Consider the following 14472-nt stretch of genomic DNA (forward strand, 5'->3'; position numbering starts at 1 on the left):
ACCCTCCATCCAAGAGGTGTTGATGCGCTGGTCCCCGGACAGACCCGGTACCACCTCCTCGCCCTAGACAGATTCTGGCTTCGACTCCTGCACCGATCTCACAGCCTTTCTCAACAGACACTCTGACGAGCGCCTCCCAGGGATTCTGGAAGGGCTGCTGCGACCGTCTGTTCTGGTACCGGTGGTGCTTGAGCCGTCGGTACCGATGATAGATGCGGCGGCTGGCTCCCTACCCTTGGTGAGGTCTGTGACGCCGGCGCAGCTTGCGGCGTCGGCCTCAGCTGCCACCCAAGTTGACTCCCCGTCGACATCGATGGAGGGAGCTTCATCGCCACTGGGGCGGGAGTCCACTTCTCTGCATCGCCATCGAGGACATGGTTCCTCAGCGTCGAGACAGACCCGGCTTCGGACTGCAGTTAGAGAACTAGTGTCCGATACCGAGGGGGAGGGCTCGTGGGAGGCAGGGGAGGGCTCGTGGGAGGCAGAGGAGGACCCAAAATATTTCTCTGATGAGGAGTGTTGTGGTCTCCCTTCTGATCCTACTCCTTTGCCAGAGAGAGAGCTTTCTCCCCTGGAGAGTTTGTCTTTCTCTTCCTTTGTCCGGGAAATGTCTACGGCCATTCCCTTCCCTGTGGTAACTGAGGATGAGCCCAGGGCCGAGATGTTCAAGGTCCTGGACTATCCTTCACCACCTAAGGAGTCGTCCACTGTTCCTCTGCATAATGTCCTCAAGCAGACATTGCTAACGAACTGGACGAAACCATTATCTAATCGCACCATTCCCAAGAAGACTGAGTCCCAATATCGGAATCACGGGGACCTGGAGTTGATCAAGACCCAGTTATCTCAAGACTCTGGGGTTGTGGATTCCGCTCTCAAGAGAGCCAAGAGTTCTAGGGATTACGCTTTGGCGCCCCCGGGGCAGGAGTCTAGAACTCTGGACTCTTTTGGAAGGAAGGCCTATCATTCCTTTATGCTCGTGTCCAAAATTCAGTCGTACCAATTCAACACGAGCATCCACTTGCGGACTAATGTGAGGCAACTGGTGGACTTGGTCGATAAGCTCCCTCCAGAGCAGGCCAAGCCTTTTCAGGAGGTGGTCAGGCAGCTGAAGGCGTGTCGTAAATTCCTGTCCAGGGGTGCTTACAACTCTTTTGATGTTGCATTCAGGGCCGCTGCTCAGGGTATAGTGATGCGCAGACTCTCATGGCTGCATGCCTCTGACCTGGAGAATCGAGTCCAGCAGCGGATTGCGGATGCTCCTTGCCAGGGGGATAATATTTTTGGTGAGAAGGTAGAGCAGCTCCACCAGCGGGAAACCGCCCTCGAAAAACTCTTCCACCGGGCGCCTTCAGCATCTACCTCATCAGGTAGACGTTTTTTATGGGGGAAGGAGGAATGCTCTCTATACTTACAGTGGTGGAAATAAGTATTTGATCCCTTGCTGATTTTGTAAGTTTGCCCACTGACAAAGACATGAGCAGCCCATAATTGAAGGGTAGGTTATTGGTAACAGTGAGAGATAGCACATCACAAATTAAATCCGGAAAATCACATTGTGGAAAGTATATGAATTTATTTGCATTCTGCAGAGGGAAATAAGTATTTAATCCCTCTGGCAAACAAGACCTAATACTTGGTGGCAAAACCCTTGTTGGCAAGCACAGCGGTCAGACGTCTTCTGTAGTTGATGATGAGGTTTGCACACATGTCAGGAGGAATTTTGGTCCACTCCTCTTTGCAGATCATCTCTAAATCATTAAGAGTTCTGGGCTGTCGCTTGGCAACTCGCAGCTTCAGCTCCCTCCATAAGTTTTCAATGGAATTAAGGTCTGGTGACTGGCTAGGCCACTCCATGACCCTATGTGCTTCTTCCTGAGCCACTCCTTTGTTGCCTTGGCTGTATGTTTTGGGTCATTGTCGTGCTGGAAGACCCAGCCACGACCCATTTTTAAGGCCCTGGCGGAGGGAAGGAGGTTGTCACTCAGAATTGTACGGTACATGGCCCCATCCATTCTCCCATTGATGCGGTGAAGTAGTCCTGTGCCCTTAGCAGAGAAACACCCCCAAAACATAACATTTCCACCTCCATGCTTGACAGTGGGGACGGTGTTCTTTGGGTCATAGGCAGCATTTCTCTTCCTCCAAACACGGCGAGTTGAGTTCATGCCAAAGAGCTCAATTTTTGTCTCATCTGACCACAGCACCCTCCTCCCAATCACTCTCGGCATCATCCAGGTGTTCACTGGCAAACTTCAGACGGGCCGTCACATGTGCCTTCCGGAGCAGGGGGACCTTGCGGGCACTGCAGGATTGCAATCCGTTATGTCGTAATGTGTTACCAAGGTTTTTGTGGTGACAGTGGTCCCAGCTGCCTTGAGATCATTGACAAGTTCCACCCTTGTAGTTGTAGGCTGATTTCTAACTTTCCTCATGATCAAGGATACCCCACGAGGTGAGATTTTGCGTGGAGCCCCAGATCTTTGTCGATTGACAGTCATTTTGTACTTCTTCCATTTTCTTACTATGGCACCAACAGTTGTCTCCTTCTCGCCCAGCGTCTTACTGATGGTTTTGTAGCCCATTCCAGCCTTGTGCAGGTGTATGATCTTGTCCCTGACATCCTTAGACAGCTCCTTGCTCTGGCCATTTTGTAGAGGTTAGAGTCTGACTGATTCACTGAGTCTGTGGACAGGTGTCTTTCATACAGGTGACCATTGCCGACAGCTGTCTGTCATGCAGGTAACGAGTTGATTTGGAGCATCTACCTGGCCTGTAGGGGCCAGATCTCTTACTGGTTGGTGGGAGATCAAATACTTATTTCCCTCTGCAGAATGCAAATAAATTCATATACTTTCCACAATGTGATTTTCCGGATTTAATTTGTGATGTGCTATCTCTCACTGTTAACAATAACCTACCCTTCAATTATGGGCTGCTCATGTCTTTGTCAGTGGGCAAACTTACAAAATCAGCAAGGGATCAAATACTTATTTCCACCACTGTATAATGAACTTAGGTACAATCCACTTTCCCGACAGCCTGCTCAGGCTAAGCCCCAGCGCGCTGGTTCGCGTCAACAGCGTGCGCCTCAACAGGCCCCTGCAGCTCCCCAGCAAAAGCAAGGGACGGGCTTTTGACTGGCTCCAGGTGAGCATAGCCGACATCAAAGTGTCTGTGCCGGGTGATCTACCGGTCAGAGGGAGGTTAAAATTTTTTCACCAAAGGTGGCCTCTTGTAACCTCCGATTGGTGGTTCTCCAAATAGTCTGGCTAGGATACTCCCTCAATTTGATATCCAAACCTCCAAGTTGCCCACCGGGAGCTCAGTCTTTCAGCTTCCAACACAGGCAGGTACTTGCAGAGGAACTCTCCGCCCTTTTCAGCGCCAGTGCGGTCGAGCCCATGCCACTAGGGCAGGAAGGGCTGGGTTTCTATTCCAGGTACTTGTGCAAAAGAAAACAGGGGGGATGCGTCCCATCCTAGACCTAAGGGCCCTGAACAAATATCTGGTGCGAGATAAGTTCAGGATACTTTCCCTGGGCACCCTTCTTCCCATGATTCATGAAAACGATTAGCTATGCTCTCTGGACTTAAAGGATGCTTACACACACATCCCGATACTTCCAGCTCATCGGAAGTATCTTCGATTCTGTCTGGGAACGCAGCACTTCCAGTACTGTGTGCTGCCCTTTGGGCTCGCTGCTGCGCCCAGGGTATTTACCAAATGCCTGGCAATTGTTGCAGCGTCGCTACGCAGACTGGGAGTGCATGTCTTCCCTCACCTCGACGATTGGCTGGTGAAGAACACCTCGGAGGCAGGGGCTCTTCAGTCCATGCAGGTGACTACTCAACTACTGGAGCTGCTAGGGTTTGTGATAAATTACCCCAAGTCCCATCTTCTTCCAGTTTAGAGACTAGAATTCATAGGGGCTCTGCTGGATTCACAGAAGGCTCATGCTATCTCCCGAGGGGAGGGCAGACAATCTTCTGTCCCTAGTTTCCTTGGCCAGAGCGTCTCAGCAGATCACAGCTCGACAGATGTTGAGACTTGTAGGCCATATGGCCTCCACAGTTCATGTGACTCCCATGGCCCATCTTCACATGAGATAAGCTCAATTGACCCTAGCTTCCCCGTGGTATCAAGCTGCAGGGAGTCTGGAGGATGTGATCCAGCTGTCTACCAATTTTCACAATTCTCTGCGTTGGTGGACGATTCGATCCAATTTGACCTTGGGACGTCCCTTTCAAATTCCTCAGCGTCAAAAAGTGCTGACAATGGATGCATCCCTCCTGGGGTGGGGAGCCCATGTCGTGGTCTTCACACGCAAGGAGCTTGGTCCCTCCAGGAATCAGGTCTTCAGATCAATCTCCTGTAGTTGCGAGCGGTCTGGAACGCTCTAAAGGCTTTCAGAGATCAGCTGTCCTATCAAATTTCTCAAATTCAGACAGACAATCAGGTTGCCATGTACTACATCAACAAGCAGGGGGGCACCGGATCTCGCCCCCTGTGTCAGGAAGCCGTCCAGATGTGGCTTTGGGCTCGCCGGTATGGTATGTTTCTCCAAGCCACATATTTGGCAGGCATAAACAACAGTCTGGCCGACAGGTTGAGCAGGATAATGCAACCTCACGAGTGGTCTCTCAACTCGAGAGTGGTACGCAAGATCTTCCAAGCATGGGGTACCCCCTTGGTGGATCTCTTTGCCACTTGGATCAATCACAAGGTCCCTCAGTTCTGTTCCAGACTTCAGGCCCATGGCAGACTAGCGTCAGATGCCTTTCTCGTTCATTGGGGGAAGGGCCTCCTGTATGCATATCCTCCCATACCTTTGGTGAGGAAGCCTTTGCTGAAACTCAAGCAAGACCTCGGAACCATGATTCTCATCTCTCCCTTCTGGCCGCGTCAGATTTGGTTCCCTCTTCTTCTGGAGTTGCCCTCCAAAGAACCATGGAGATTGGAGTGTTCTCCAACCCTCATCACTCAGAATGAGGGGGCGCGTCTACATCCCAACCTCCAGTCTCTGGCTCTCACGGCCTGGATGTTGAGAGCATAGACTTCGCTTCCTTGGGTCTTTCTGAGGGTGTTTACCGAGTCTTGCTTGCTTGCTTCCAGGAAAGATTCCACAAAGAGGTGTTACTCTTTTAAATGGAGGAGGTTTGCCGTCTGTTGTGATAGCAAGGCCCAAGATCCTCGTTCTTGCACAGACCCTGCTTGAATATCTTCTGCACTTATCAGAGTCTGGTCTTAAGACCAACTCCGTAAGAGTTCATCTTAGTGCTATTAGTGCTGATCATTATCATGTGGAAGGTAAGCCTATCTCTGGACAGCCTTTAGTTGTTCACTTCATGAGAGGTTTGCTTTTGTCAAAGCCCCGTCAAGCCTCCTACAGTGTCATGGGATCTCAACGTCGTTCTCACCCAGCTGATGAAACCTCCTTTTGAGCCACTGAATTCCTGCCATCTGAAGTATTTTTTTTTTTTTACATTTGTACCCCGCGCTTTCCCACTCATGGCAGGCTCAATGCGGCAGGCAAAGGAGGGTTAAGTGACTTGCCCAAAGTCACAAGGAGCTGCCTATGCCGGGAATGGAACTCAGTTCCTCAGTTCCCCAGGACCAAAGTCCACCACCCTAACCACTAGGCCACTCCTCCACTGGAAGGTCATTTTCTTGGTGGCTGTTACTTCAGCTTGTAGAGTCAGTGAGCTCCAAGCCTTGCATAGTAACATAGTAGATGACGGCAGAAAAATACCTGCATGGTCCATCCAGTCTGCCCAAGATAAACTCATGTGTATACCTTACCTTGATTTGTACCTGTCTTTCTCAGGGCACAGACCGTATAAGTCTGCCCAGCAGTTTTTCCCGCCTCCCAACCACCTGTCCCGGCTCTGGCGCAGACCATATAAGTCTGCCCTCCCCTATTCTCGCCTCCGAACCACCAACCCCTCTTCCCCCCACCTGCTCCGCCTTGGTAGCTCATGCTCCATATACTAAATTTCATCATAACAGAGTAGTCCTCTACACCCACCCTAAGTTCTTGCCAACGTGGTGTCGGAGTTCCATCTGAACCAGTCAATTGTCTTGCCAACATTTTTTCCCCGACCTCATACCCGCCCTGCTGAACGTCAGTTGTACACATGGGACTGCAAGAGAGCATTGGCCTTCTATGTGGAGCGGACAAGCCCCTTCATACAGTCCACCCTAATGTTTGTTTCTTTTGATCCCATCAGGAAGGGAGTCGCTGTCGGGAAACGCACCATTTCAAATTGGCTAGCAGATTGCATCTCCTTCACTTATGCCCAAGCTGGGCTGACTCTTGAGGGTCATGTCACAGCTCATAGTGTTAGAGTCATGGCGGCGTCTGTGGCCTACTATTGAAGAGATTTGCAAGGCTGCGACATGGTCATCAGTCCACACATTCACATCTCATTACTGCTTTCAGCAGGATAGCCAATGCAACAGTCAGTTTGGGCAGTCGGTGCTGCAGAATCTGTTTGTGGTTTAGAATCCAACTCCACCCCCCTAGGCCCATTTTTATTCTGTTCCAGGCTGCACTCTCAGTTAGCGTTTCTTCATGGGGTCAATTTTTGTTATGTCCTCGCGGTTGCGAGGCCCAACTGACCCTGTTTGTTGTTTTGAGTGAGCCTGGGGGCTAGGGATACCCCCATCAGTGAGAACAAGCAGCCTGCTTGTCCTCGGGGAAAGCGAAGTTACTTACCTGTAGCAGGTATTCTCTGAGGACAGCAGGCTGATTGTTCTCACCAACCCGCCCGCCTCCTTTTTGGAGTTGTTCCTTTCTTTGGTTTTGCTTTATAACTTGACTAAAGTGGGGTTCTCGCGCAACGGGTGGGACGATGGCCGCGCCCGCACGCTCGAAGACTCTAGCAAACTCTGTTGCTAGGAAGATTTTCCGGACCTGGGGCTGCCGTGGACATCATCCATCAGTGAGCTGTCAGCCTGCTGTCCTCGGAGAATACCTGCTACAGATAAGTAACTTCACTTTATCTGTTCTGTCATTCAATCCTGAGAGCTTGTTCTTGAGGGATATTAGTGTACAATGCTTCCAAATCGAATGTTACTAAGACAATATCTGTGGTGTCACCATCAATACATTTTTCAATTAGCTTTCAAAGGTAACCCCCTTTCAGATCGGAAAAAACCACACCACTTAACTCAGGATATATTACAAAATTACATTGGGTTTTGGTAAATGACTGAATATCATTTAAGCAGAAACAAACAGGAGACAGTCTACTGCAGAAGTAGAACAGACAATCAAACAGCAGCAGCAATCCAAGGAAGGACAAACACAGCAAAAGTTTATCCAAATGTCAACTTTATTGGAAACAGGTCCCAAACTGGCCAAGTTTAAGGGTCACACAGGTTTCCACAATACATTTACAGATTCAAAGCATGTACTGCAATACCAGCATAGAAAAAACTCTGGTCCAATTCCAAAAGTCAAGGGTGGTTACTGATTTTTGGAATTGGACCAGAATGCTGCAGTACATGCTTTGAGTTTGTGAATGTATTGTGGAAACCTATGTGACTGACAAAGGTTTTTCCAAAACTTGGCCAGGTTGGGTCCTGTTTCCATTAACGTTGACTCTTGCTGTATTTGTCCTTCCTTGGATCTCTGCTGCTGTTTGGTTGTCTGTATATCATTTAAAGCAGTCTGTTTATTATTCAAGATAATTTACAGTTCTGCTTCCGAGCTTCTGATAATTATTGTCTCCAGGACACAGGCTTCTACTACTACTATTTAGCATTTCTATAGCGCTACAAGGCATACGCAGCGCTGCACAAACATTGAAGAAAGACAGTCCCTGCTCAAAGAGCTTACAATCTAATAGACAAAAAATAAATAAAGTAAGCAAATCAAATCAATTAATGTGAACGGGTAGGTGGAGGCGAGTGGTTACAAGTGGTTACGAGTCAAAAGCAATGTTAAAGAGGTGGGCTTTCAGTCTAGATTTAAAGGTGGCCAAGGATGGGGCAAGACGTAGGGACTCAGGAAGTTTATTCCAGGCGTAGGGTGCAGCGAGACAGAAGGTGCGAAGTCTGGAGTTGGCAGTAGTGGAGAAGGGAACAGATAAGGATTTATCCATGGAGCGGAGTGCACGGGAAGGGGTGTAGGGATGGACGAGTGTGGAGAGATACTGGGGAGCAGCAGAGTGAGTACATTTATAGGTTAGTAGAAGAAGTTTGAACAGGATGCGAAAACGGATAGGGAGCCAGTGAAGGGTCTTGAGGAGAGGGGGTAGTATGAGTAAAGCGATCCTGGCGGAAGATGAGACGGGCAGCCGAGTTTTGAACCGACTGGAGAGGGGAGAGGTGACTAAGTGGGAGGCCAGCAAGATTGCAGTAGTCTAAACGAGAGGTGACAAGGGTGTGGATGAGGGTTTTGGTAGAGTGCTCGGAAAGAAAGGGGCGGATTTTACGGATGTTGTAAAGAAAGAAACGACAGGTCTTGGCAATCTGCTGGATATGAGCAGAGAAGGAGAGAGAAGAGTCAAAGATGACCCCAAGGTTTCGAGCTGAGGAGACAGGGAGAATGAGATAGCTTCTCTTTTTGCTTGCACAATCAGCTAATTCTTTGTTCTCCTACTTTTAGAAAAATGCGTTTCTTGAAAGTAGTTAATACTATATTCTCAGCTGCCAAGGTTTCATTATGGTACACTCCCCTTACTTATTAGGATTGAACAAAGTTATTTGAAGTTCCAGAAAAAAACTGAAGACACGTTCGTTTGATCGGTGTTGTTGATTGTCACTGATTATTTTCTACTCTGTACTTAAATTAATTCATTATTGCTTCCTCCCCCCCCCCACCCATTGAATACTCTATCTTTGTACACCGCATTGAACCCTGTTTAGAGGTAATAGTAGTTAAGAAGAACTACATTGACATTTGTGGGGAGGTCCAGAAAACAGGCATTTATTCCCCATTTCAGGAGGGCAATGGATATTTCTGTCTAAAATATATACATCTAGATTTAATCCTACTACCCAGGACATGTAGGCGTCAAAAAAGTGTTCTGAATGAACAGCACTCCACTGTAGGTATTAGGAGAGCTCACCCCCAAAAGTGGAACTGGGAAAGGATACCAAGCTGTGTGACAGCTTCAGCAAAAGCAGGCATTCGTATTTCTAAAATGGCTCACTTAGATATTCATGAACATAAACGTCTATCTTACTGTTTCATAACATGGACGTTCATGTGCTCCTACCTAGACATCCATGTACCTTTTTTTTGTCCTGTTGATATTATAGACATATATCTTTCTAAAATGGATGTCTATGCCGCATGTAATCAGCACATGAACATTAGTTTCTTCATGTATTTCAGAACAGGCTCTATTTTCGCAGATCCTGTTCTAAAATATGAATGGAACTTTACTACTACTACTTATTTCTGTAACTCTACTAGACATATGCCACACTGTACTCATTATATATAGGTACTTTCTCTGTTCCAGTGGGCTCACAATCTAAGTTTTGTACCTGGGGCAATGGAGAGTTAAGTGATTTGCCCAGGGTCACAAGGAGCTGCATTGGGAATTGAACCCAGTTCCTCAGGATTTGTCTACTGCACTGTTCATTAGACTACAACTTCTGTCATCCCTACTTGGACATCTAATTTCAATCTGAACATCCTTTCTAAAATACCATTCATTACTCCCAGTTTAACACAATTTTTTTGCATTACTTAAGATTTAGCTTGAAGTCTTACTTCACTACATTTTGTTCATAATAAACTTATTACATCAAAGCTAAAATAAAAAAAAATAGTAGGGAAATAGATTCAGACTGTGTTATAAACCTGATCCTGATTTTGAATGCAGTTTTCTTACATGAGAATATTAGGCTTTTGAACATCTTGTATAAATAAGGGTGTGTTTTAAAAAAAAAAAATTTTAAACACACTACACACTTAGTTAACTGAGTCATAACCTGCTTTTACTTTTCTTTTCACAGTTGTTAAAATCTGAAGAAGATGCATCTTATAAACCTGTGAAAAAAGCGTGTACTCAGCTAGTTGACAATCTGGTAGAGCATATACTTAAGTATGAGGAATCTTTAGCAGGTAATTAACCAGTTCTACTTCACCTATCTTAATACATCTTTTTTTAAGATATTAGGCTTACTTTTATTTATTGTCTATAAATACTTATTAAAATATATATGCCAAATCCTCCCAGAGGTAACTTTGAGAGTAAGAAAGTTAGTCCTCAGTTTTTATCAAGGACATAAGTAATGCCACATTGGGAAAAGACCAAGGGTCCATCGAGCCCAGCATCCTGTCCACGACAGCGGCCAATCCAATCATCTTTTATCCCCTGCCTTTGCTTAAAAAAAATAAAAACCCTTCAGGGCAAGCTACAGCAATAATAGATAACATGACAAAATAGCCACAGTAGTTTATAAGAAAACTTTCCATTGTAACTTACTGTATTTTGAAGTATCTGCGTTAAGGCTAAGAGCATATGTCTGACCAGAGGTGTGAGGTAGAACATTTTCCAGAAAACGTTCCTATGCTTTATTTTGTCATGAAAAATTTGTCATTTCTAAAAAAATGTTTCATAAAGTTAATCAGATGCCAGTGCTATGTTAGACAAACTTAGCAATTTAAGCTGTAAATTGTTTTAGTATAGCATGTAAACTATATTCTTTGTCACTTGCAGCAGATGAATCCAGGAACTAGTGGGTTAAGTCCGCCTACCAGCAGGTGGAGATAGAGATAAACAAACTAAAGGTAGTGATGTCAGACGGCCAGCTCCTTCCTCAGTTAGTATGTCGCTATCTCAGCAGGTGGTGGACGGCTTTTTCTTCAGCTCCTGGGCCCAAGGCGTCTGAGGGTGCTCCTGGGCCGGATGCCAGTTTGAGCCAGGGGTGGCGGACTGGTGGTGTCCCCTTTGGCAACATACGCAGTTGCTGGGTCTCTACTGCACCTCAAATTCCCTCTGAACAGGCTTTTGCTGTTCCCTTCCTTCCCTGTTTGTTTCTGCCTCCTCACTAAAAAAAAAAAAAAAAGAGAACCATAGAATTTATTTAAATGCGAAACACAGAAGCACAGGGAAGTGTGTTTTTGCTGAGAGCAGGTTTGTGCTACTGCTGTCCAAGTCCTGTTTTCTATTGCCTGCTTGTCTGAGCCTGCCTCGAAGTGAAGTCGAAGAGTTTTTTTTCTTCGGCTCAGCTGTCAGTTCTCGTGCTTTCCCGGTCCAGGGTAAGTCCTGCTGAGTTCCTGTTTGGGGACGGGTGATGATGGCGGAGACGGTAAAACGCTGTTCCCGATGCGGGAAATGGCATTCGGCGGCGGGCCTTTGCAGCGTGGGGTGCGCTGATTTGGCGGGACTCGGCAGACCGGTGCGCCCCCCCCCCCCCCCCCCCCCCCCCCCGAGAGCATGCTTTCCCGCCCGGAGCCTGGCGATTCTCGTGCCACTTTTCAATTGGTTGCAGAGCCGGCTCCAGAAGCGGTTTGGGCAAAGCTTCTTCTCCGCTGGTAGGGGGGGGCGTCAGGCACTTTGGGCGGTGGTGCAGGTGCCATGGCTGCGACCTCCGTTGCGGGGGAGGGGATTTCGCCAGTTTATTTTGCTACTCCGTCAGGCGTTTTTGTTGAAATGGGCCTTGCCCCCCCCCCCCTCACGCGGCTGCGACAGCTTCGGCCTTTGATTCTCTCAGGGGGTCTGGGGGTACCCAAGAGATTTTACCCAAGAGATTTGGGGGGTTTCCCCAGAGGATTTCTCCTCCCTTAAAAAGTCTAGGCTTTCTTTGGGGTCTGCAGCTTCCTCCGTGGTGGCTCTCGGAGCAGACGGGGGTGGAGGACAGTGTCCTCATTGACCAACTAGAGGACTCTTCCGCCGTGAGGATTTTCCATAAGGAGGAGTTGTCCTCCTTTATCTGTCAGGCGCTGGAAGCCCTAAATATAGAGGACCCTGAGGTTGCGGCTTCTCAGGCGGTCAACCCCAAGATGGCTAGTACCAGACGACCTTCTAAGGCCTTTCCAGTACATGAAGCTATTGAAGAGTTGATTTCGGCCCAGTGGGCGGATCCGGATGGGGGGCTGAAAGTAGCCAGGGCTATGGCCAGGCTGTATCTGGTTTCAGTGGACGGTTTAGAGCAGTTTGCTCTACCTAGGGTGGATTCCCTGGTGACGGCGGTTACTAAGAAGACTACTTTTCTAGTGGAAGGTAGTGTGGCACTTAAGGATATGCAAGACAGGCGGCTAGAGGCCTCTTTAAAACGTGCCTTTGAGGTGGCCGCTTTGACACTTCAAGCTTCTGTTTGTGGTTCTTATGCGGCTAGAGCTTCTCTCATCTGTTTGTAGTTCTTATGTGGCTAGAGCTTCTCTCAGTTGGCTATATTCTGTCATGGATTCGATTTCGGAGTCCGATATGCCGGGAACTCCTCAGAGGTCGCCGATGGATATTGGGCTGGTGTACTTGGCGGATGCCTTGTATAATTTGGTCCGTGCTTCGGCCAAACTCATGGCCTTGACCGTTTCCTATCTGCGCCTTCTGTGGCTCCATCATTGGGCCGCAGATATGGCCTCTAAGCAATGTCTCATTAAATTGCCTTTCCAAGGGAAATTGCTTTTCTCCGAGGACAAGCAGGCTGCTTGTTCTCACATATGGGTGACGTCCACGGCAGCCCCAGGTCCGGAAAATCTTCCTAGCAACAAAAGTTGCTAAAGCCTTCGAGCGCGCAGGTGCGCGCACCACAATCTTCCAGTCTGTCGCACGAGAGTCCCGCTTCAGTCTTCTTTTTTCCGCGGTCAAGAGCAGTTCTGTGCCCCAGAAAAGAAGAGCCTTCGTTTTTAGTCGGCTTTTTGCCAGTTTTTTCTTTTTCGTCGTGCTCGTGCACGAGCTGTTTAGTTTTTCTCAAAAAAAAAAAAAATAAAGAGTTTTTTTCCCTTAGTTTCTTTAGTTTTTGCCCTCAAGTTTCCTTTCGTCATCGTGTGCGGCCATTTTGGCCGCCCATACGGGTTTTCTGCCTTTTTTGTGCCCTTCCTTTGGCACCATCGCAAATTTTGATTTTTGCCGCCACTATTTTTCTGTCGATGACATCGAGGCTCGCCAGCGGCTTCAAGAAGTGCAGTCGGTGCAACCGGGCAATCTCAGGCACCGACCCTCACGCGTGGTGCCTTGGGCCCGACCATCGCCCAGACGCATGTAAGTTGTGTCTTAGCCTTAAAAAGCGGGCACAGGCGTCAAGACAAGCTCAACGGGAACGCCTGTTTGGAGCTTTGCCCGGTACTTCGGCTTCAACGTTGACAGTGGTACCAAGGTCGGCGGTATTGAGGTCGGCACCGGAGAGTGCATCGACCTCGGGAGCTCAGGTAATGGCTGTCCAGAGACCATTACATGCTGGCAGCAGTGAACCATCAAGTGGGTCTCCACCTGCCTCGAGGGCTCCTGTGGTACAGGCCCATTGGGACCGACTCCTTTCAGACCCGACCCCGAGGAGGCGTGTGGATTCCACGTCCTCCTCATCGGTACCGAGGGGTACCGATGATGTGCCTCTAGTGAAGGCTAAGAAGCACCATCATCGGTCCCCTTCACGTCACGGTACCGAGAGCTCCGGGGCATCGAGAGAATCGGCCCCCGTGAAGCGTCGATGCCGGGAGGACCGCTCACCCTCTATACAAGAGGTGTCGATGCGCCGATCTCCGGACAGCCCGGTACCGCCTCCTCCTCCTCGACAGATTCTAGCCTCGACTCCTGTACCGACGCCACAGCTTTTCTCGACAGACACTCTTGACGAGTGCCTCAGTGCCATTCTTCCAGGGATCCTGGAAAGGCTGCTGCGACCGTCTGTTTCGGTACCGGAGGTGCTTGCGCCGACGGTACCGTCGATAGATGCGGCAGCTTGCTCCCTGCCTGTGGTGAGGCCCTCAATGTCAGTGCCGCCTGCAGCATCGGCCTCGGCTGCCCCCTGGGTTTACTCTCCCTCGATGGAGGGAGCTTCATCGCCGCCAGCATGGGAGTCAACTTCTCGACATCACCATCGAGGACATAGCTCCTCAGCGTCGAGACGGGCTCAGCTTCGGACTGCAATCAGAGAACTCCTGTCCGATACTGAAGGGGCGGCCTCGTGGGAGGCAGAGGAGGAACCGAGATATTTCTGTTCTGAGGAGTCTTGTGGCTTTCCCTCTGATCCTACTCCTTCACCAGAGAAGAAAGCTTTCTCCGCCGGAGAGTTTGTCTTTCTCTTCCTTTGTCCGGGAAATGTCTACGGCCATTCCCTTGCCTGTGGTTACTGAGGATGAGCCCAGGGCCGAGATGTTCGAGGTCCTGGACTTTTTTTTTTTGTTACATTTGTACCCCGCGCTTTCCCACTCATGGCAGGCTCAATGCGGCTTACATATTATATACAGGTACTTATTTGTACCTGGGGCAATAGAGGGTTAAGTGACTTGCCCAGAGTCACAAGGAGCTGCCTGTGCCTGAAGTGGGACTCGAACTCAGTTCCCCA

General features: G+C 48.7%; 1 protein-coding gene across 1 annotated transcript in view; it reads left to right on the top strand.

The window, feature by feature from the left end:
• The window catches only part of NIPBL (NIPBL cohesin loading factor), a 1064356-nt gene that overhangs the window by 870371 nt on the left and 179513 nt on the right, over window positions 1-14472 (top strand). The window contains 1 exon segment of the mRNA XM_030191924.1: window positions 9976-10084. Within this exon segment, the coding sequence (XP_030047784.1) occupies window positions 9976-10084 (109 nt within the window).

This window comes from Microcaecilia unicolor, chromosome 2, assembly GCF_901765095.1.
Source record: "Microcaecilia unicolor chromosome 2, aMicUni1.1, whole genome shotgun sequence".
Taxonomy (NCBI): domain Eukaryota; kingdom Metazoa; phylum Chordata; class Amphibia; order Gymnophiona; family Siphonopidae; genus Microcaecilia; species Microcaecilia unicolor.